The 24,220-nt window shown below is 34.9% G+C and overlaps 1 protein-coding gene across 5 annotated transcripts in view; it reads right to left on the bottom strand.

Annotated features, from left to right (window-relative positions):
* LOC150109305 (irregular chiasm C-roughest protein-like) overlaps positions 1-24,220 on the bottom strand; it is a 641,937-nt gene that overhangs the window by 14,987 nt on the left and 602,730 nt on the right. For all 5 annotated transcript variants that reach the window (XM_090407227.1, XM_090407244.1, XM_090407237.1 and 2 more), the window contains 2 exons: positions 20,267-20,377; positions 5,948-6,174 (listed from right to left, as the gene is read on the bottom strand). In XM_090407227.1, coding sequence (XP_090263353.1) covers positions 5,948-6,174; positions 20,267-20,377 — 338 coding nt within the window. The remainder of the gene's footprint in view (positions 1-5,947; positions 6,175-20,266; positions 20,378-24,220) is intronic.

The raw sequence follows: 24,220 nt of genomic DNA, 5'->3' as shown, positions 1-24,220 counted from the left end.
ACAGCTATTCAATTTAGTCAGAGAATATTGCAGACTTGTAGCGGATTTATCTAGAAGTATAACATCATCCGCATAAAGCAAATATCTGACATTAACATCTCCAATTTTGATATCATGTTTAATACCACTTTCCTTCATAATGTGATCCATATAGATAATGAATAACAGAGGGGATAATATACATCCTTGTCTCACACCAGATTTAACATTAAACCATCTTCCTGTACTTCCTTCAATTCTAACTGCTGACTTACAACTCAAATAAAGACTAAGTATTGCTTAATATAATGCCCCATTGACACCATATAACTGCAGCATATTGAATAGCTTCTCTCTTGGCACCTTGTCATATGCCTTTTCCAAATCGACAAAGCTTAAATACAGATCTTTGTTATATTCCCATGCTTTCTTGACTATTTGTCGTAAAGTAAAGATCTGATCCTGACAGCCTCTGTTTGGTCTGAATCCAGCTTGTTCTTAAACAAGCTTTTCTTCCACAATTCTTCTCAACTGTTTCTCAAGTATACTTGCATAGATCTTGCCAGGAACACTCAGTAGGGAAATACCTCTCTAATTCTCACATTCAGTTTTATTTCCCTTTTTATATATGGGTACTATGAGAGCTCTACTCCAATCATCAGGAATTCGTCCCTCTGTCCAGGCTTTCTGAACTATGCAGTGCAGCCACTGTAAGACTCTTATACCACCATACTTCAGCATTTCTGGTTGAATATCATCTACCCTAGCTGCCTTTCCACATTTCAAGCCTTTGATGGCTTTTTCTACTTCAAGTATGGATATGTATTCCTGCCTGCATGCCTGGTCAGTGTTTTTTACCACTGTGCTGTCGTCACTGCTTGTTTCATTTAGCAATTTTTCAAAGTAATTACTCCATACTTCAAGGATATCTTTTTCTCCTGTTTTCATGTCACTTTTATCATCTCTAACGCCTTTTACAGCACTTTTTCATCTATTCCTAAGCTTCTTCTTCAACAACCTCCAGATCATTTTGCCACCTTCTTGATATTTATTTTCTATATTTTTGCCAAAGTCCACCAATGACTTTTGTTTAACTAGTTTTACACAGTATTTAGCATTCTTGCATTTGTCTCTGTATTCTCTAAGAGCACAAGCTGACTTATTTGACAGGAACTTTTGATATGCTTTCTTCTTTTCCTTCACTGCCTCTTTAACTTCCTGTGTCCACCAGGGAGTTCTGATTTTTTTATCCTTACAGACAACCTCACCACATGCCTCTCTGGCAGAATCAATCCATGTTTTCTTCATAGTTTGCCACTGAATCTCCAAAGTTTGATTCCTGTTCTCAAACTCTTTCATTTTTTCTTCAACACAGTTGACATTTTCATTGATTCTGCCTATTTTCATTGTCTTTGTCTTTTTATTGCTGATCTTCATACCATATCTATTACAACAGCTATTCAATTTAGTCAGAGAATATTGCAGACTTGTAGCGGATTTATCTAGAAGTATAACATCATCCGCATAAAGCAAATATCTGACATTAACATCTCCAATTTTGATATCATGTTTAATACCACTTTCCTTCATAATGTGATCCATATAGATAATGAATAACAGAGGGGATAATATACATCCTTGTCTCACACCAGATTTAACATTAAACCATCTTCCTGTACTTCCTTCAATTCTAACTGCTGACTTACAACTCAAATAAAGACTAAGTATTGCTTAATATAATGCCCCATTGACACCATATAACTGCAGCATATTGAATAGCTTCTCTCTTGGCACCTTGTCATATGCCTTTTCCAAATCGACAAAGCTTAAATACAGATCTTTGTTATATTCCCATGCTTTCTTGACTACTTGTCGTAAAGTAAAGATCTGATCCTGACAGCCTCTGTTTGGTCTGAATCCAGCTTGTTCTTAAACAAGCTTTTCTATCACAATTCTTCTCAACCGTTTCTCAAGTATACTTGCATAGATCTTGCCAGGAACACTCAGTAGGGAAATACCTCTCTAATTCTCACATTCAGTTTTATTTCCCTTTTTATATATGGGTACTATGAGAGCTCTACTCCAATCATCAGGAATTCGTCCCTCTGTCCAGGCTTTCTGAACTATGCAGTGCAGCCACTGTAAGACTCTTATACCACCATACTTCAGCATTTCTGGTTGAATATCATCTACCCTAGCTGCCTTTCCACATTTCAAGCCTTTGATGGCTTTTTCTACTTCAAGTATGGATATGTATTCCTGCCTGCATGCCTGGTCAGTGTTTTTTACCACTGTGCTGTCGTCACTGCTTGTTTCATTTAGCAATTTTTCAAAGTAATTACTCCATACTTCAAGGATATCTTTTTCTCCTGTTTTCATGTCACTTTTATCATCTCTAACGCCTTTTACAGCACTTTTTCATCTATTCCTAAGCTTCTTCTTCAACAACCTCCAGATCATTTTGCCACCTTCTTGATATTTATTTTCTATATTTTTGCCAAAGTCCACCAATGACTTTTGTTTAACTAGTTTTACACAGTATTTAGCATTCTTGCATTTGTCTCTGTATTCTCTAAGAGCACAAGCTGACTTATTTGACAGGAACTTTTGATATGCTTTCTTCTTTTCCTTCACTGCCTCTTTAACTTCCTGTGTCCACCAGGGAGTTCTGATTTTTTTATCCTTACAGACAACCTCACCACATGCCTCTCTGGCAGAATCAATCCATGTTTTCTTCATAGTTTGCCACTGAATCTCCAAAGTTTGATTCCTGTTCTCAAACTCTTTCATTTTTTCTTCAATAATCTTTGTGTATTTTAGTCTACAGTTCACATCTGAGAGCTGCTCAACTTTTATTCTCTCTAAAACTTTCTTACATGTTATTCTTTCCAATATGAAATTCAGTTTTATCTTGCTCAAGACTAAATAGTGATCACTTCCAATTTCAAATCCTCTGTACACTCTGGTGTCCTGCACCAGGGAGAAAATATCACTATCAACAATAACATAGTCAATGAGACTTTTCTTATTCCTAGCCTCTTCTCTCCATGTGAATTTGTGCACATTTTTATGTTGGAACATGGTGTTAGTAATAACCAGTCGATGTCCTGAGCAGAAATCCAACAGATATTTGCCATTATTCTGTTGGCAAATATCTGTTGGGCATGTTCTGTTGGTACAGAACAGGTCCCCTGATATTGCTGGAAAGTTGGGTGTCCTCCAAGGAATATATGAACGTTGTTGCCAATCAATTCCGTCCTGCAATGTTGACTTCTTTTTATTCTGCAGGAGGCGGTTGTTTCATGGATGACAATGCTACTGTCTGTGGAAGAAATATTCAACAGTAGTTCAGTGAGCATGACAGCAACTTCCACCATCTACCCTGCCAACCATGAAGACAAGATCTGAACTCTATTGAGAATGCATAGGATATGTAAGAAACACAGATCTGGGAGCAAAGTTCTCTTCCATCTTCCATGTGTCAAATCTGCAGCAGTTAAAGGACTGTCTAGTGAACGCCTGGTATGTTGTAGATGTAAATGCAATCTGATGTAGATGTGGAATCTATGCCAAACCATATATGTACTGTAATTTGGGCTAAAGGAGGTTCAACACAGTATTAAATAAAAGTTTCTAATTTGGTGGCCTGTACGTGTAATATCACTATGTAACTATTTCCTTTTTTTTTTTTTTTTCCAAACTCGACTTCGCTTTATTATAGAAAGTAAGTAAATTACTAACATAACACCTACCCTTCACAAAGCTGTGTTCTGTTCCCCTTAGAGTACTTTATTTCTACTCAACTATTTCTGAATTATGCTTTTGATCAACTTCTCTTAATACTTTAAGCACCATTCCTGAGATACGATTGGTCTATAATTTGCTACCTCTATCATGGAGCCTCCTTTACATAACAGACCTCCCCCCATGCACTTCCTTTGGACCTGTCAGAACTGACACTTAAATTAAACAGTCTGGTCAGAGAGACAGCCAATTCCCTTGTTGCTACAGTATCTCCAACTATTTCTTCTGCTTCTGTTCATCAGCATTCATTCAAGCTATTCTTCCATGGTCATTCTTTCATTTACTTGATACATAACAAAATTACTCTATGATTTCAAGTGGCTTGCTTGGATAATTCCTCTCATAATCTGATTTTGCCTTCTGCAAGAAGGATGATCACCATAGCCTTTGTACTTACTGTCAGATTATATACCCAGGCCCTGGGTATATAATCTGACACTATATCCTTGCAGATTCTTATGCCAAGACATAACATCCAAAGTCTGCCGTATTTCTAATGCCATTTCCTAACTGTAAATTCCATATACAGGTAACCCTCGTATAACGCGGTTTGGCTATAATGCGGTCATAAAATTGTAGTAACCCTTTATCTTTTCATATTTTTTTCACCGCATGACTTAAAAATCAAATTTTATCTTCGTTAAATTTGTGTTTGCCTGTATCGCGCATGTAGTGATAAGTAGCGAATTTGTATTAGGGGAAATACCCTTTAGCACACACATGTACATTAACTGTTTAACGTATAAAGTGTTTATTGTTGAAATTTGTCTTCATTTTCTGCCAGGAAAGCACATTAAAAATCATAAGTGTGTTAATCTCAAGCTGAGAACTTTATTTTCTGGTGAGTTACATACAATATGCAATGCTTTTTTTATGTAAAAAAATTATTTTTATAGTAATGGCCACATAGAGGGCTTTTGTGATATGGTTGAAAACGAAATTAGTGAATTAATTGATGGGGAAATGAATTTAAATTAGGAGGAACTAGTACAATTAATAGATGACATCAAACTAAATGGCGGGGAAAGTTCTGCCAAAGATTCTGATTGTGATGAATCCGTTAAAGAATTCAGTTTAAAGAAATTAGCAGGATTGGACTTGGCAAGAAAGTCAGGATAATGATCCCTCAATGGAGCATTCTGGAAAATTCACGAGACAATTGATATTTGTTTAGCTCCATATTCTGAACTTAATAAAAATTGCAGCATAGTGGTAAGCAAGGTCTTATTAGTGACTTCTTGATAACTAAACCTGCCAAAGTATGCAATGAAAATTATACAAATGATGTCCAAGAGATTTCAAGTGATGACGACGTCCAGCCACTTGTAAATAAAGAACATCTATGAAATGTTAGTTTTGAAGACAGTTGAGGAGGATTAAAATATGCACTTTATTATGTGCAATGAAGTTTACGTACAATTTGTAATTTTATAAGTTTATACTATATATTTGTTTCATAGTTTATATGTTTTCTTAACTTACATGAATTACAAGAATTAAATAAAAATATATTTTTGTTGAGTGTGTCATTGTTGTTTATATAATTTAAAAAAAAAAAAGCGATTTCAGAACGTAACGCTACTTTTTCTATGCAATCTGAGTCTTGCATAACGTGATTTATATATCGCGGCATTTCTATGGAACCTAACATCCGCTTTATACGAGGGTTACCTGTATTTGGCAAACTCCCAGGTCAAGAATGCATGATCAAGTGACACCTTAGTTCTCAAATGCATTTTGAAATAGCTTTGTTTGGTTATTCATATGCTGACCAAGTTAAAATGTTTCAAATTCAACTGCTATGCCTGTCTGTAGATTTTGTAATAAATTTGTAATGCAGCCACAGCAGCTGAATTTGAAACATGTTAACTTAGTAAATATGTGAATTAGGTCTAGTTTCAATGTTGTCTCTAAAGAAATATTTCTGAAACATTTCTGCAAAGGTAGTAAGAACACTAAAAGTAGTTTGGAAGTTATTTATCACAAGGAATACAATTAAGCAAAACCTACAGCATGCCAGGCAGAGATTTTTAATTGATTGCATATGGAAGAAAATCAATCATATGATAAAAACAGACAACAAAAGAAGCAAAGTAGTAATCGTAAATACTATCAAAAGATAATTGTAAAAAAGGAAACTTATGCTTTTTAAATATCCACTTACTGGTTTGGGAGGAAAATTTGCTTCATAGTATTCTGCCGAGTATTTGTATGCATCTGGAACCTCTTGTGGTCGAGTGTCACTATTAGTTTCCCAGTTCCTCTCTTGCTCAGTATTAGATAGTGAAGAAGCTGTTCTAATTTCTACTTTAAGATCCGAATCACCTGATGAGGCTGAATCAGACTGTTTGGCTTTCTTTTCTGAATCATATTCTTCACCAGTTCCACTTCCTATAAAATGCAGCTTATTTATTTAAAAATATAAATGCATAAATATCACTATAATGTATATAAGTCATTAATATGAAAACTGGTGATAAAAAAGGAACAAAATAAAACTTGAAATCCAAGTTTATTTGCTTATCAATTGCAAATCTCAACATATAATACAAACTTTTCAAAGCAGAAATAAATTTGCCAGCATGTGTGGCCAACTGGATATCATACTTGTTCCACCCATTTTCCTAAGCTAAATAGATTTTCAATATGTAAAGGTTAACATTATTCAGAAGTAAAGAAATGAAAGAGAAAATTTGTCTCTTGGAGACTGAGGCAGAGACATATGTGATATATTTATGCTAAGAAAGACTGGAGAACTAAAAGTTATCCCAGAAGAGAATTCTCCTCTTATCAGATATGAATATTATCAAAGACAAGGTCTTATTTGATTTTTGCAAAATGTAAAACAGGATTGAAGTTAATGAGATTATCAGGTCCAACTGAAAAATTATTTGGTGACAAGTAATAACTAAATCGCGTATGCATGTGCATTGGAGGGGAGGATAAGATGATCAAATAAGTTTTACTGATGACGGTTTTATTGTCATCAGTAAAACTGTGAAGTGGGTTTGCAGTTTTAATAATATCAGTCACCATTTACAAGAAGTTGAAAAACTCATAACACGAAAGTGTTGTGTGTGGGAGCAAGTGGCAGGGAGAAAGAAGGAATCTGCTGATGTGTTTCTTTAACAGCCAGAAGTTGTAGTCCTTGGAAAAAACAATATGGAAAAGGCTCCAAAGAGCAGAGGCATGCGAAATGAAAGAGGATGAGAAGTTGGTTTGATAAGTTTGAAACTAATCCACATATGGATGTTGACCAGTGGCTGCTCATGTTTGGGGATTTAGTGGTGATCAGGACAGTGGAGCAGCACTCATTAGCATGCCTGTAGTAAATGCATGATGTAAAAAACAACATCTACAAGAAGAAAGAAAATGGAATGAAGCTAAGAAATGGGTTATCCATTAAGCAAAGTACCCTCTTTTGGATACCTTAGAATACTGTTCTGAAATTTGGAGTGGTGCACCAAAATCTACCTAAGAGGGCACTCTGCTTAACAGATAACTCATTTCTCAGATTCATTCCATTTTCTTTATTCTTGAAATTTATGTAGTGTTTGGAGCTGTACTGGTGATAAAGTAATGTCTTGAATGGAAGAGGAGTCACAAATTTTTAAAGGATGTGGATGTGATGTGTTGTGTTTGGAAAGGCTACAGGTGTGAATCAGCCCACAAAGAGAAATTTGATCCTGACTGAAGATCTGGCATGACATGAAGTTCACTAGATTATCTTCTTCCATGGAAAATAATTGATGGTATACCATGGTGCCATTTGGATGTAACAAAAGTAGAAACACAAAGGACAGAAGTTGCACCCAATAGCCCAAAGGACCAGAAGGTTTGAATACCATTTAAGCAAGAGTCAGATTTTATAAATTTGGATTTACTAGTGCTTTTTTGCATGTGTTGCAAGCTGTAGTATATGGAGAGTGAAAAGCCAGAATTTTTGACTCAAGCCATTTGAGATATGCAAATTTTAAATATTATTATTACTACCCCAAGACCTCATGAAGTCAAAGACTCATCTAGGAGGTCCTTTTATCACACACCCAGCTCATCATACTGTGTCTTAAACACACTCAAACTCCTTGCAGACATCACACTCTCGGGCAAGGCATTCCAATCATTTACAACTCTACACGAAAAAAACCTGCCTCTCACTCCCCTACTCACACCCTCTTTATACAGTTTCCAGGGATGACCTCTGGTTCTCCCCTGATCTCCCACTATTTTCTGTAGAACTTTTCCAGCATTGAACCTATAACAACCCCTTACTAACTTGTAGGTCTCTACCATATCTCCCCTCTTCCTCCTGTCCACCAGAATCTGCAAATTACATCTTCTCAATCTTTCCTCATACTCAACATTCCAGAGGTCAGAAACTACCTTAGTTAGTCGCCTTTGGACCCTTTCCAACATCTCCTCATCCTTTTGAAAACCAGGTGATCAAATCTGGGCACAATAGTCCATGTGTGGCCTAATCAAAGCCTTATACAACGGAACAAGAATCTCCCTACTTCTACACATCAGTGTCCTCTGCATCATTCCCAGAAGCCTTTGTGTTGTCTTCACAATTTTGGCTATGTGTCCCCTAAATTTTAGATCCTTATCCACTATCACCCCCAGATCTCTTATTTCCTCCACCTCCAACAATATATCCTCACCAAGCATAAATTCTACATCCCATCTTTGTTTTCCAAATTTTAAAACCTTACATTTTGCAACATTGAACATCCCCATTACCGTGCCCAATCACTCAATTTATTCAAGTCTTCTTGTAAGGCAACAATATCTTCAATACTCTTCATGGTTAGTCCATCATCTGCAAACAACTGAATATCTCCATCCAAATCTTCACCAATATCATTAATATACAAGTTAAGCAGTAATGGCCCTAAAACAGACCAAGTTTGTCACACGTGTGGACAGACTTATGTGTTCGTCGAACATATTGTTTATTATTTTAACGGTATAATAGAACACAGAAACTAAGTAAATAATTAATTTATTAACTTGATGCTGATATTTCGCTGGTATTATAACCAGCATCTTCAGAGCACAAAAACACTGTTTGTCACAATACGCGAGACTAAAACAACATGGTGTACTTATAATTGTAGCAGCAACACAAAGACTAGAGTCCTGATTTTGGTGCCCTCTATCTGAAAAAAAAAATAAATAAATAAATAAATAAAAAAAAACGCTATCATATATTACTAGAGTCCTAGAAGTGCTAGTTTTTTCTTAATATGACTGTCTCCCAGATCTTCGGCAAGTTAATACAGCCATATTTGTTGAGATTTGGAGTGTGTTTTAGGGCTTCTGTTGCCTCTAAGAACAATCTCTCTGATTTATATGGGTTTCTGTGTAGTACTTTTGTGTTTTTTCCAGTTGATCCTGTGTGCAGGGGTATGCATACCCCTGCACACAGGATCAACTGGAAAAAACACAAAAGTACTACACAGAAACCCATATAAATCAGAGAGATTGTTCTTAGAGGCAACAGAAGCCCTAAAACACACTCCAAATCTCAACAAATATGGCTGTATTAACTTGCCGAAGATCTGGGAGACAGTCATATTAAGAAAAAACTAGCACTTCTAAGACTCTAGTAATATATGATAGCATTTTTTTTTATTTATTTTTTTTATTTTTATTTTTTCAGATAGAGGGCGCCAAAATCAGGACTCTAGTCTTTGTGTTGCTGCTACAATTATAAGTACACCATGTTGTTTTAGTCTCGCGTATTGTGACAAACAGTGTTTTTGTGCTCTGAAGATGCTGGTTATAATACCAGCGAAATATCAGCATCAAGTTAATAAATTAATTATTTACTTAGTTTCTGTGTTCTATTATACCGTTAAAATAATAAACAACAGGTTTGTCACAGTTTTTGGAGAACCAAGGCTTGGACAGATCATAGATGGATAGTGATTAGTTTGTGTAGAATGAAAGTCCTTATCCCAACAAGGATTATTTCAGTTATTTGGTAAGAGTAAATGTTTGGATCTAGAGAGCAGAAGCAGTAATCAAACCATGGAAAAGAGGCATAGAAATTGTGGATGTAGAGGCCATCGCATTTGGTGCCAAAGGACATGATGATGAGATTGACTTAGTGAAGAGTGATTTGTAGAAAAGTAATGGAGACAAGATTATGGTTATAGCCACTATGAGGAAACCTCATAAGTATATTCTGAGGATGAGTTGGTTAACAAAATATGCAGGGTATTTAGAGAATGATGAGGGTTAGTTATCTGGTATTCTTTAGATAAATAATTAGTGCTAATTCATTACTAACAGCAAATACTTCAGCACTGCTTCCAGCCTGATCTGTAAAATTAGAGTAGGGAAGGCAATCTGAATCATGAATACTGAAGTATCCAAGGAAAATGATCACATGGTTTGCATAATGACACTGTAGAAAATCAACATTTTAAGAGAGAGAGAGATAATTAAAAAAAAAGTTTTTATAGGAATCAGAACAGCAGTGAAGATAGCAATGAAAACAACAGCATGTGTCAAGGAAATTTTGAGCAGATTATAAAAGAGAATTCAAAGTTCAGCAATTACAGAAAGTTAGATCTGACAAATGCACATGTACCACCCTTCTTAAGGAAAGATTCATGCAAATTGCATTTTGGATAGTTGAGATGAACCACAGCAGATGAGGCTGTTGGTTGAAGTTTGAGAAATAACCGGTTGGCTTTTATGCATGCTGGTTTGCATTAAGGCCTGTAAATGTTGGTGAAATGGCTGTAGAAGTGTTTGGTATTATTAAACAAGACCTCTGGAGTCAAAGATGCATCCTTACACATCTCATCATATCATGTCTTAAACACACTCAAACTCCTTGCAGACACCACACTCTCAGGCAAGGCATTCCAATCATTCACAACTCTGCACGAAAAAAACCTGCCTCTCACTCCCCTACTCACACCCTCTTTATACAGTTTCCAGGGATGACCTCTGGTTCTCCCCTGATCTCCCACTATTCTCTGTAGTACTTCTCCACCATTGATCTTATAACAACCCCTTACCAACTTGTAGGTCTCTATCATATCTCCCCTCTTCCTTCTCTCCACTAGACTCTTCATTTTACATCTTCTCAATCTTTCCTCATACTCAACATTCCAGAGGTCAGAAACTACCTTAGTCAGTCGCCTTTGGACCCTTTCCAACATCTCTTCATCCTTCTGAAAACCCAGTGACCAAATCGGGGCACAATAGTTCATGTGTGGCCTAATCAAAGCCTTATACAATGGAACAAGAACCTCCCTACTTCTACACATCAGTGTTCTCTGCATCATTCCTAGAAGTCTTTGTGTTGTCTTCACAATTTTGGCGATGTGTCCCCTAAATTTTAGATCCTTATCCACTATCACCCTCAGATCTCTTATTTCCTCCACTTCCAACAATATACTCTCACCAAGCATAAATTCTGCATCCCATCTTTGTTTTCCAAATTTTAAAACCTTACATTTTGCAACATTGAACTCACATCCCCATCTGCTTGCTCAATCTATTCAAGTCCTCTTGCAAGGCCACAACATCTTCACTACTCTGTATGGTTCGTCCCAATTTTGCATCATCTGCAAACAACTGAATATCTCCATCCAAACCCTTGCCAATATCATTAATATACAAGTTAAATATTAATGGCCCTAAAACAGACTCCTAAGGCACTCCACTAGTGACTTTCCTTTTCCTGGATATTGCACCCCATACACAACTTGTTGATACCTATCAGATAGCCAGTCTCTAATCCAATGCACTAATCTAATATCCAACCCCATCTGCTCTAGTTTGACTGTCAACTTATCATGAGGTACTCTATCAAAAGCTTTTGCGAAATCCAAGTATATTACTGTGTATCCTTCTCCTCTGTCCAAGGAAGCAGTCACTTTATTGTAATAAGTAAGTAGATTACTAAAACATATTATAATTACTACTAAAACATATTACTAAAACATATTATAAGTATAGATTCTGTTCCTTTATTGTTCTGATGATGATGGACCATCATCAAAACACTATTTTGCAAAAGGTTAAAGGATTAAAACAAGAATATAATTTCTTGTTGAGTATAACTTACTTTGTGATCCAGCATTAAAACTTTCCAATTACAATGTGTTGAACATGTCCATGAAAGGTATCAACCATTTTGCATGTGTGATAAAGCTCGTTTCTATATAAAAGAATTGGACAATAAAAAGGAGTCCTGAGGAATAGAAAAAGTTTCAGAATAGACATCCATCCATCTGTCACATTAATATATGCAGCTTGGGAGAGAGAGAGAGAACACTGACAACCCAACTGCAAACACAGAAGAAAGAAAGAAATGATAAGGTGAGAGCTTATAATTTTTCCAAACTTTTGCTTCCTGGAAGCTCATTAATATAGTCATTCATCAATATCATCTTTTTCATATTAAAACTAATGGTCTGTTACAGCAAAGTAACTCATTTTCGAAAGCATAATTTTTAAGATGGGTAGTCCAACCATCACAGCCTGCTATGTCTGATAAATGCATGTTCTCAGATGAGTTTCTGTTTTGCAGGAAGGGAAGAAAGAGAGAGAGGGGAGAATTCAAATCATGGGAAAAGAAGAAAAAAAAATTGCCAACTCCAGCTAATTTAACATACATAAAGAAAAACCTTAGAATATTTCTTTGATCACATGGCATTTGAGTTCAGGTATCTTTCTAAGAAAATAATGCATGGTAAACAGATTACATATTTTTTTTATTATGATTATTATTATTATATCACACCTCGAGGGAGGGCATCAACTCTACAACTCTTCGTCTCACTACTCCACCAACCTTCATCATCTAACACCGACGCCATCTACCGCTGACTACCACCACTAGCGCTTTCACAGACAATCACAAACATCCATGCCCACGACGGAATTTGAACCTGCAACCTTTCAGCTGGAGAGCAGATACGCTAACCACTTGGCCAACCAGGCTGGCACATTTATTTATTTATTTATTTAACAGCAAAGAATATGTATTTGAGCAAAAGCCAGTTCCTTGCCAATTCAAGTTTCAAATTAAATGATATTATTGTTTAAAAGGACAGTTATAGTATTCTTACCTTGGTTTTCTCCTTTTTTTTTTTTTTTTTCATTTTCCATGCATGCATATTTCATCATTCATTTTATACTTTAATATTTAACAATAAATTTCTCCCTCTCCTTCCCCATTTTATTTAATATTTGATTCCTTATTTCTTTAATCTCCAATCTAAAATTCTGTTTAATAGAAACTGGAGCAAATTACAAAACTTAGATATTTAGAATGATTTTCAACATCTACTATAAGACCAACAGAGGAATTATCTTCTATCCATATGATGAACACACAGTGACCTATGTTTTGCATAACACAAGAAATTCACAGGACAAGATTAAGGATGGAACATGATACAACTAAAACATTTCAAAGGAAAGGTAAATATAACTATCTTCTAAAGACAGTAGCTCTCAATTATCTCTCCATTCCTTCAAATGAATGAACCTTCAATTAATCCCTTGAAGGTTAGTGTGTCAAACTAACTTCTGGCAGCACCATGTAATTGTACCTTTAGTTATCTAACTCTTTAATTATCCAACCAGAAACTGCTTTTCTGATATGGTTAGATAATTGAGAGATTACTTACTGTGATAATATAATCTGAAATATGAACTGGCTAGGAGTTGATATTATTATCATTATTTTCCTGACCTCCATGGAGTCACAAGACTCATCATGGGAGGTCACCACAAGTCTGTCATACCACTCACGTTAACATGAGTTTCTCCCAGCACTTAAGCCTTAACACATGAATTATCATACCACTCTTTAAATTCATCCATAATCTGCACCCTCTCAGGTAATGCATTCCCTGTGCTACAACTTCACATTCAAAGAACTTACTTCTCACCATTTCACTTACCACCTTCTTTTGCAGCATTCAGGGATGGCTCTTGTCCTTGCTCCTTTCCCTCATTCTACCATATGAAAAATCTCGAGTTAATACGATAATAACCCTTCAACAGCTTAAATGCCTTGATATCATGTTCCCCTTTGCCTTCTACCACCAAACTGTGCAATCTGCATGCCCTCAGTCAATCCTCTTGATCAATGTTGTACAGTCCTGATATTATTTTTGTTATCCATCTCTGCACCTTCTTCAAGGTTACTTCATCCCCCTTCAAATCCTGGTGGTCAGACCTGAGCACAGAAATCCAGATGCGGTCAATCAAAGCTTTATATAATGGGACTACCACCTTTTTATCTCTCATGGCCAATGTCCTCCTCAGTATTACAGCATTTCTCTGGGATGTCTTCACAACCTTTGCAATATGCCCTCAGAACTTCAAATCTCTATCCACAATCACTCCAATATCCCTTCCTTCCTCACTTCTTCGTATAACTCCACCAAGTGAGTACAAAGCATCCTACCTGTGGATCCCACATTTTAAAAACCTTACATTTAGTTGCATTATATCATTTGCCCACCTTTTCAGCTTATTTGAATCCTCGTGAAGAACCAAAACATCACTACTATTACTAATAACCCTCCCAAGCTTTGCATCATTTGCAAACCGCACATTTCCCTGTAGTCCTGTATCAATATCATTGACATAAAGATTGAATAGTACAGAAGGGGAAGCTCAAATATACATGATATACCAACAAATAAATGTAAGATACATACATATAAGCAATGTAATGCCATTTGTATGGAAATAATAATAATAATATTATCATTATTATTATGCGACACCTCCAGGGAGTCCAAAGACTCATTGAGGGAAAGTGTGCCAACAGCATCGAATGATTGGTCCCCTTCCAACTACTAATCGTGCTCAACTTGCTTAACTTTTTGCGAGCTATTATTAGCAGAGGCTCTACCAATCGACCAACCTTTGCTGGCCAAGGTTGGTAACAATAAACTCTTGTTTTTCTGAAATTTTCATTTAACTGGTTTTTATTCCCCTTCCAACTACTAATCGTGCTCAACTTGCTTAACTTTTTGCGAGCTATTATTAGCAGAGGCTCTACCAATCAACCAACCTTTGCTGGCCAAGGTTGGTAACAATAAACTCTTGTTTTTCTGAAATTTTCATTTAACTGGTTTTTATTTCAATTTTGATCATTTTTGCTGTTTTTCTAAGGTTTTAAAAATAAGTGGTAGGAGAACTTACTGATCTTTCTGTGGTATTTGATATTATCAAAATACTTTCACTTTCCTGTCAGTTTCTTAGTGCAGTCAACCACTTGGTGATATATAGATATCTCATCCTTATTTTAAAGTTGTTATATTATTAAGTTATTATTCCATTATTAAGTTATTATTCTTATTATATTATTAAGTTCTTTGTGATGAAGTGAGAGTGATGTAGTACTTCAGCATAGCGAAGTATGGCTAGCAAAGTACTTTATTACAAGGGTGGTCTGAAAAGTTCTCGGCCAAACAATGAAAAAATGAATTTATAATTTAAAACTTATTTTGATTTTTCAACATAATCTCCCTTAAGACTAATACATTTATTCCAGCGATGCTCCAGCACCATTATCCTGTCCCTGTAGAAGTTCTCAGTAAGATCCGCAAGATACCTCTCTACATTTGCAATCACCTCTTGATTTGAAAAATGCTGATCAGCAAGGAAGAATTTAGTTTTGGGAAGAGATAGAAGTCAGAGGGAGCCAAATCTGGGGAATAGGGTGGATGTTCCAACAATTCATAGTGCAAATCCCTTAATTTTCGCATTGCCAAAACATTTTTGTAGGCAGGTGCATTGTCCTGATGAAAGATGATTTTTTTCTTCTGCAAACTGGGTCTTTTCTCACGAATTTTTTCATCTAGTCTGGTTAAAAGTTTGGAATAATATTCTCCGGTTATTGTTTTACCCTTTTCAAGATAATTAATAAACAAAATGCCTTTAGCATCCCCAAACGCTGATGCCATGACCTTTCGTGCTGATGGAACCTACTTTGTCTTTTTTGGCGCTGAACAACCGACTTCTGTCTACTGTTTTGACTGCTGTTTGGATTCTGGTGTATAATGGTGAATCCAAGTCTCATCTATAGTATTAAATCTACACAGAAAATCAGATTTATTCTTGTTAAAACGATCCAAGCACCATAATAAATTTAAATTAATCCTTTATCCAAGTGTGAGCAAACAAAGTTTGCACCTAGAAATATCTTCAGGATAGGTAGTGCAACTTGGAGCAAAGGTGGATCAAGCTATCATCACTCCTATCTCAGTATCTCCCAGAATGCAAAACATATCTTGTGGATATGTATAATGTTATGCATTAAGCGAAGGGCCACTACCCAGACCGGTTTCGACCTTTATTGAGGTCTCATCAGTGGGAGCCAGGCCAAGAAGTGGAGATACCAAGGCAGAAGCAATGGCGAGGTCATCTTTACCTATAGGAGTTGCCAAAAGGTGTGCCACCTTGTTATTAAATTACTCTGGATTTAGAGAAAGATGTTGAAAGTTTATTTTTCACTTGGTTAGACTATAATAAATTTAGTTTAATCCTTTATTCAAGTGTGAGCAAACAAAGTTTGCGCCTGAAAATATCTTCAGGATGGAGGAAAGGTAGTGCAACACCAGGCAACTCGGAGCAAAGGTGGACCAAGCTAGGATAAAGGATTAAAGTAAATTTATTATAGTCTAACCAAATGCAAAATAAACTTTCAAGATCCAAGCACCGTTCAGAGATTTTCATGTGAGTGCATTTTTGATCTGCTGTGAGCAACCGCAGCACCCATCTTGCGCAAATCTTTTCTATTGGCAATTCTTCATGCAAAATATATCCTACACATTCTTTTGAAATGCCTATAGTCTCAACAATTTCATGCACTTTGACTCGCCGGTCATCCAATACCATATCTTGCACCTTGATCAATGATTTCTGGTATTGTTACACTTTTTGGACGTCCTTCTCATGATCATCTTCAAGGCTGGTATGGCCATGTTTAAACTCGGCAGCCCATTTCTTAATTGTCAAAAACAAAAGAGAAGAGTGCCCATAAACTTTTATGAACTTCGAATGAATTTCTTTTGGCACTAAATTTTCTTTTACAAAGAATTTTATAACTGCACTACTCAATTTTATCCATTTCAAAGGATAGAGACAACACTTTTTCTTCAAACAGCTGTATAAAAAAAAGTACTTGATAGAATGACTTGCAATTTCACATGGATGCTTATGACAGATGTACCAACTTAGAAAAAAAATCTTGACGATAGTGTTGCCATCTATGGTCAAGGCTGAAACTTTTCAGACCACCCTGGTATTATTATTATTATTATTACGTGACATCTCCAGGAAGTCCAAGGACTCATCAAGGGAGGGCACCTACTCTATAATTCTCCATCTCCACTCAACCCACCAACGACACCAATGCTATCTACCACACACACCACCACCACCACTAGTATTTTCACAGACACTCATAAACATCCATGCCCACAGCAAGATTCAAACCTGCAGCCTTTTGGCTAGAGAGGGATACGCTAACCACTTGGCCAACCAGGCTGGCACTAAGTTGGAGGAGTCGAGGATAAAACTCTAGACCTTTCACATGCAAAGTGAACACTCTACCACTGAGCTACACCCTCACATACTTAGCAAAGTTTGGATAATAAAAATACAAGTTTCATGTATCCAGAATTTCTGATACCCATCCAGAGATGATGATGACATATACAAGCATTTATCTGTATGTTTTGTTGTTTAGATTTTAGTTAATATCTCTATACAGAATTGATATTTCTGTCAGCTGATATCACTGAGTGTAATAAACAGTAAGTTCTTTACTTGATTATTAAAAATTAAGAGAAAAAGTACATGTATATTAATAACATTCATAAGCATATTTTATTACATAAACAACAGCAGAAGAACAATTAATAAATCATCATGTTCTTGATATGTACTCAGAATACTATAAGAGTACTAAATGAAAAGTTTACATTATTATAACTTTTGTATCAATAATTTTCTTCCATATAAGTCTGTTATCTAATAGGACTCCAATAATGTCAGATCTTATAATTCATTCTTCTAAGGCACTTCCAACTGCATCAACCAACTTAATGTTAGTCTTCCTCTGGGTCTTTTACTGCCATCAAACATGCTTTTATAATTTTTCCTCTCCCATTCTGTGTGACTATACTACTTGAGATTAGCTCTAGTAACACATTCCTGAATGCTAGCAATGTCAAGTTCCTTTCTGATATCCTCATCTTTAATATTATTCTGCCATTGATATGTTAATTAATTTTCTCAGAACTCTCATATCTGTGGTTTCTAGTCTCTGATTAACTGTTCTAATTCTAACCATAGCTAGATATGGTTTGAAAGCAGTATGAAGATTATATTTATGAAGAACTCCAGCTATGTGTTCAGATGCACTTTATAGATGGAAATAGTTTTGTTATGATCTTATGTGTCAAGCATGGGAAGAATGGAGGCATGCAGTATTGTGTCTCTATTTTAAACGTTGTAGCCAGTGACTAAAAAATTCCTACAAAGATAACTGAATTCTGTGGTAAAGGCTGTATTGTTAGAACTAATTATTATTACTAATTAACACCAAAGCTTCAGGGTGTGAGCAAGGAACAGGTTGGTTCTTCAGGAGAATGGTTGGTGAGTGGAACTCATTTAACATATCTGCATCCACCACACTCTCAGGCAATGCATCAATCATTCTCCATGCAAGGAACCTGCTTCTTTCTCACACACTCCTTATACAGTTTCCAGGGATGGCCACCCCATCTCCCATTCTATGAAAAATTTCTTCTCTTACAAACTTCTAGGTCTCAATCACATCCCCCTCCTTTTCCTATTCACAATTGCAAATAGCATTTCCTCAATCTTTCTTTATACTCCACATTCCAAAGAATGGATGCCATCCTTAGTCAATCTTCTCTGTATCCTTTTTAATATACCCTCACTCCCGTGAAAACCAGGTGTCAAAATCTGAATATAATAATCCATACGACGCCTAATAAAGACCTCATATGGATTAGTATGTTATTTTGCTACATAGAAGTAGCTATAGAATCGGCATTTCCTATGAAACATTCCACTAAAACAGATGATGGCTGCTAGCTAGCAACCCCTTCAACTGTTCTCTGAAGGATCAGCCTCAACCTCTTGCACATTCTGGAGTGTATAAAGTTCCTTGTGGTTGCAACTCAGCCTACTCACTCTGGAAAGACATTGGTAGATCTGTTAATATATGCCTTGAAGAACATGAAAACTAAATTTGCAATAATCTTTATGGCAAAACAGGATTTGCAGACCATTCTCTTCACACACAATTAAATGGAAGAAGGCAGTTATCTGCACAGAAGTAGCTATCGGTCTGAGAGACTGTTTTTGGAAAATCAGTATGAGTTACAAAACACTCCCTTAACTTCAATAAGTATGGCTGCATTAATTTGTCTAAGATCTGGGAGACTATCATTCTAAGACCACATTTACCTCGGGTTATCCAAATTAGATTTGTTTTTGTATCTGGCCACAAGAGGATACCTTAATAAGAAATTAGTTCTTTACAGTTGCAATTCGAATTGTTTTTGAAACAATTTAGTTGAGTTCTTAAGTGTGTGTCTTACCATAGTGGTAATCTGTGCTCTGCAGATGTTGATTTGAAATATTAGTAACTCAATTGATTAATGATTTATTTTATTCCTCTGTTGTTCTTTATACACAGGGCTGGCATTACCATTTAGGCGAACTAGGCAACCACCTAGGGCACAAGCCATGAAGGAGTGCAAAACTTCAAGCTATGCTTTATTCATACTTTACTAAAATATCAAAATTAAATAATGATATATGATTTAGGTATCGATTCTTTTTCCTTATCCCTCACACATTACACTATTTTACTATTTAACTCTTGGTTCTTTTTTGTTCCTAATCTAAATGATTTGAACTTACTGCTATTTAAAATTCAGTTAAGATAAATATTTTAAAACGTTAACATTTTAAAATATTAAATTTCGGTATTTTATAACTTTTTTTTTGTAAATGAATTATAAAAGAGAATTTTCAAATTAATTAAAAAAGAAAATTAAAAAAAGCCCTATTAATTTAACCTGAAAGACAATTTTATTTTGTTTAATGTCAATTAGAAACATTTTAGTTTATGAAATAAGGGGACGCACTTGTAAACTTTGCCTAGGGAGCAAAATAACCTGGCACTGACAGTGTTTATACAGTAAACACTATTATGCATATATAAATATAATATATGAATGATTACTCATTGTCAGGCAAGGTCTTATATTCTGTAGTCACTTAAGCCATTAGCACATCAAAATTTGTATACTATTATATGAATATATCTGAAGTATTTTTATGCTGAATATTTCTTATTTTTACAAATTACAAAAAAAATCAAAAAAAGTTAAAAAATCATTAAAATAGTTATATATTAATGATAAAACTGCAAAGATGTGCAATACAATACCTTTGGCAACAGACTTATGACGTAGACAAAGTGTAATAATGATTGTTACTGACACAATAAGAACAATACCACCAGTGACACCAGCTAATATGATAAGCATTGGCAGGCTTTCTATTACAAAAAAGAAAATACATATATAAAAATGCATGAATGAGGACACAATACATGAACACAAATGACAAGAAATTTAGACCTATTAATAAAATCAATATTACTTTTACAGCAGTAAAAGTAATATTGATCAAATATTTAAAAACTTATATTTGTACTTAAAGCATTCTTATAATTTAAAATCTTTCAGTTTATATCTTAGATTTATGCATATTAAAGCCATCCTTTTGCACATCTTAAAACATAACTCTATGTCTTGTATATTCGGTATTACAAAATTAACATAGCATCATTTCTATGTTAAGCTGTCATATATTCAAAAAATGCTATCAGTATAAAAGTATTCTGGAATCAGAAAAAATGCAGCTAATTATAATATAAATAAAGTTAACCAATTATATGAAAAATGTACCTTTTTTTTTTTTTTTTTTGGTTAAGTTTAAAAAGGTGTGATACTTATATGTAAGTTGCGATAAGTTTTCTAATGCTGAAATTTCAGTAACATCAAGCATTCACTTGATGCCAAATTAGTATAGTATCCATTTTTTCCCCTTTTTTTTCATAACATATATAAATATATGTTGAATACATGTGTCTGTCTTTATACAATAGTTTATATTTTCTAATATTCTGCCACTCTCAGATTCAAGTCATAAGATTTTTCTTTCACGAGTAGATCTGAGAGCACCATGGCTGGATAGTAAAAGTAACTATCATAATTTATTATTTTTCATGCACTTTCTTATGTTATTTCTTAAACATTTTGTTTTTTTACTCTCATTAAATATAAATAAGACATTATATTCAAGATATTCAAAAGTTACGAATTTTAACTCAATATCATCATGTTACTTAGGACGTGAGTTGCTGACTGATGTTTATAAATTTATAAACATGAGTCAAGAAGGTTTATTTATTTATTATTTTTTTATGTGACTCCCGCCCATCAATGGCATGATTTAAGCACACATATTTAATCCTTTATCCAAGTATGAGCAAACAAAAGTGCATGAAGAATCTTCATGACTAGGCCTACTTGCATCATATTGCCTCAGTATCCCACAAGTTTGAATAAACTTGTTATGGGATACTGAGAGGATTAAAGCAAAAATATAATTCCTTGTTAAGTATACTTTGTTTTTTGGTGTGAAAGAACATTGTTCAGCATCTGCATTAGTCTAGCTTCCGCTGATGAGATATCAGTGACACTTGTCTGTGGGACAGGAGACATTGGAGCAGGTCCTTGCCTTCATCACTGTGTGGAGCCAAGGTTATGTACAGTGGTGTAGCCTAGTACAGCTGAGTTTTGAATTGTGATGCCGGTGGGTTTGCTTGCCTTTAGTGCAGCTGAAGTATCCAAAACCAGTAGGCTTTATCTTAATGCTAAGTAAAGCTAAGGCTATGAACAACAGTTGTTTCTTGCCTGCTATTTAGTACAGCTGATGTGTAGAATGATGGTGAGTCATGAATTGGAGAGGGGTTGTGCCCACTGCTTGATGCTGCTGAGGTTTTGAAACATGGTAGGTTTTTGCTGCAACCTAATTGGTTTTTGCATGGTGCTGTATGATAGTGAAACTACCAATGATCTTGTTTGATCCCTCACAGAATATATAGAGCTCTAAAATTTCATAGAAAGAGTTCTGTTGAACAAAGTTAACAAAGTAACAACCTAAGGTAATAACAAACTTATTAACCCAATAAAGGTCAGAACCAGTTCTGGTAGTAACTCTTTGTTAAGGTGTCCAAGATTGCACATAAGATTACTTGGTTGTTGAGGAACACACTGACATCAGAAATAAAGAGGTTATTATTCCCCTTTATAAAGCGTTGATACTTCCACATTTGGATTAGTGTGCTCAGGTCTGGTTACCTGGATTCCTTGGAGATGAGGAGGCTGTGGAGAGGGTTCAGAGAAGAGTGACTAAGTTGATGAGTGATGTAAAAAATGCTCCCTATATTGATAGATTGAGAGCTTGTAGATTGCAGAGGTTGGTTGATAGGTGGAGAAGAGGGGATATGATAGAAACATTTAAATTACTGAAAGGTTTTTATAGGATTGATACAGGGGAAATGTTTCAGCTGTGTGATAGTGATGGAAGAACAAGAGATCATTCCTGGAAATTAAAGAAGAGTGTGGTTAACAAGGGTGTCAGAACAAGGTTTTTTGCCTGGAGGGTGGTGAATGAGTGGAATTCATTGCCTGACTTAGTTGTGAGCTCTTCGTCTGTAAATAAATTCAAGAAGAGATATGACAGATATTGTTTTGCTAGTTTGGGTCTCCCGCGATGAGTCTACTGACTCCATGGAGATACCTGTAATAATAATAATACATGCAACTGAAAGGGTGTATGCTGTGCATTATGGAATACTAAGACAATCTGAGGTAAAGTCAACAGCTTCTATATACAAACAGCTTAGTTGTGAAGATGCTTCACATACAAAATGTTGTTTGCTCATGCTTGGGTTAAAGGATTAAAACGAGTATATAACAAATATAATTTACTTTCTGATCAAGCAAAAAAAACTTGGCAACATGAGTCAGAAACTTATGTTTTGCAAAGGTGAAATTGAGTTAATAAGTTTCAGTAATCTATAATTCTCCGGAAGTTTTACATCACCATAAGGACCATTAATCTTTATATCACCATAAGGACCATTAATTCTTATGACATTCTAAACAGAATGTGAAATGATTTTCCAATGTTTAAATTTAAATTAGTTGACAAACTTAGGCATTGTAAATAAGAAGTGATTATAACAGCATTTTGAATAAATTTTAATTGGTCCATTAAAATTATTATCTTATGTTTATTCTCAACAGTTCATTTTAAAAATGTTATAACAATCTAATTTTAATTCTAAGAACTAACTTATGCCAAGATATATATATGTCTTTACATACTTATTTATATTCAAATTAAGAAATACAAGATAATAAATAATAACCTTATTTCATTCACTACTGGAAAACTAATATCTCTATGAATCATATTGATTTTTATCTAACTGTATATATATATAAATATTAATCCACTCACCTAGTTTCCAAAGGAGCAATAAAAGAATTAATTTGTATGAGCTTGAACGTTTCATAAAATCAAACAGAATAAATGGATTTGTGGGTTTTCTGTTTTTAAACTAGCTAGTGACATATTGTCTTATTATATTTTACAGAATTGCTCAGTGAAGGCATTGACATTACATAAAAGAACCGTTAATAAAAATGAGTACTATCTTTAACTAATATCAAGCAATATGGTATCTCTTCTATCTTTGCTTTTGTAATGTTTATTAACCCAGTTATCATCTGTATATGCTTTCCTACCCCCCCTCTGTCCAAAGAAAATTAATGCTTTTAGATATTTTGTTGTTAATATTACTAGATATTATGCTTAGCGAGTTAGTATAATGCCAAATATAGTTAAGTAGAGAATAACAGAGGAAAGACAAAAAAGAATAAACGTTAGAAAGCATATATTTATTAGGCACTAACAACAGTAGAAAGTAGAATATAGTATTTCACAGCAATATTTTAATGTATGAAAAAAAGTATTAGTTTGATAAGAGAAGCTCTAATTTTAACAAATCTTATAACCAAGCACTGATTTAAATAAAAAAGGAAATGTATCTACTTTTCATTTGTCTGTATGTACTAATAAACAAAATAATAATTGCCCTATGAAAATGCATATTCAAAAGGCATTTATTGGAAGAAAGTAAAAATATATAAATCGATAATTCATCCAGTTGTTACCTATGGATGTGAAACCTGGATGTTAACAGCAAGGATGGAAAAGTTTATTTCAGCTTCTGAAAGGAAAATCTTAGAAAAATATTTGATCC

This window comes from Typopeltis vanoorti, chromosome 2 (assembly GCF_054136105.1).
Source record: "Typopeltis vanoorti isolate ZY-2024b chromosome 2, IOZ_Tvanoo_1.0, whole genome shotgun sequence".
In the NCBI taxonomy this organism is placed as follows: domain Eukaryota; kingdom Metazoa; phylum Arthropoda; class Arachnida; order Uropygi; family Thelyphonidae; genus Typopeltis; species Typopeltis vanoorti.
This window is presented reverse-complemented; position numbering and strand designations above follow the sequence as displayed.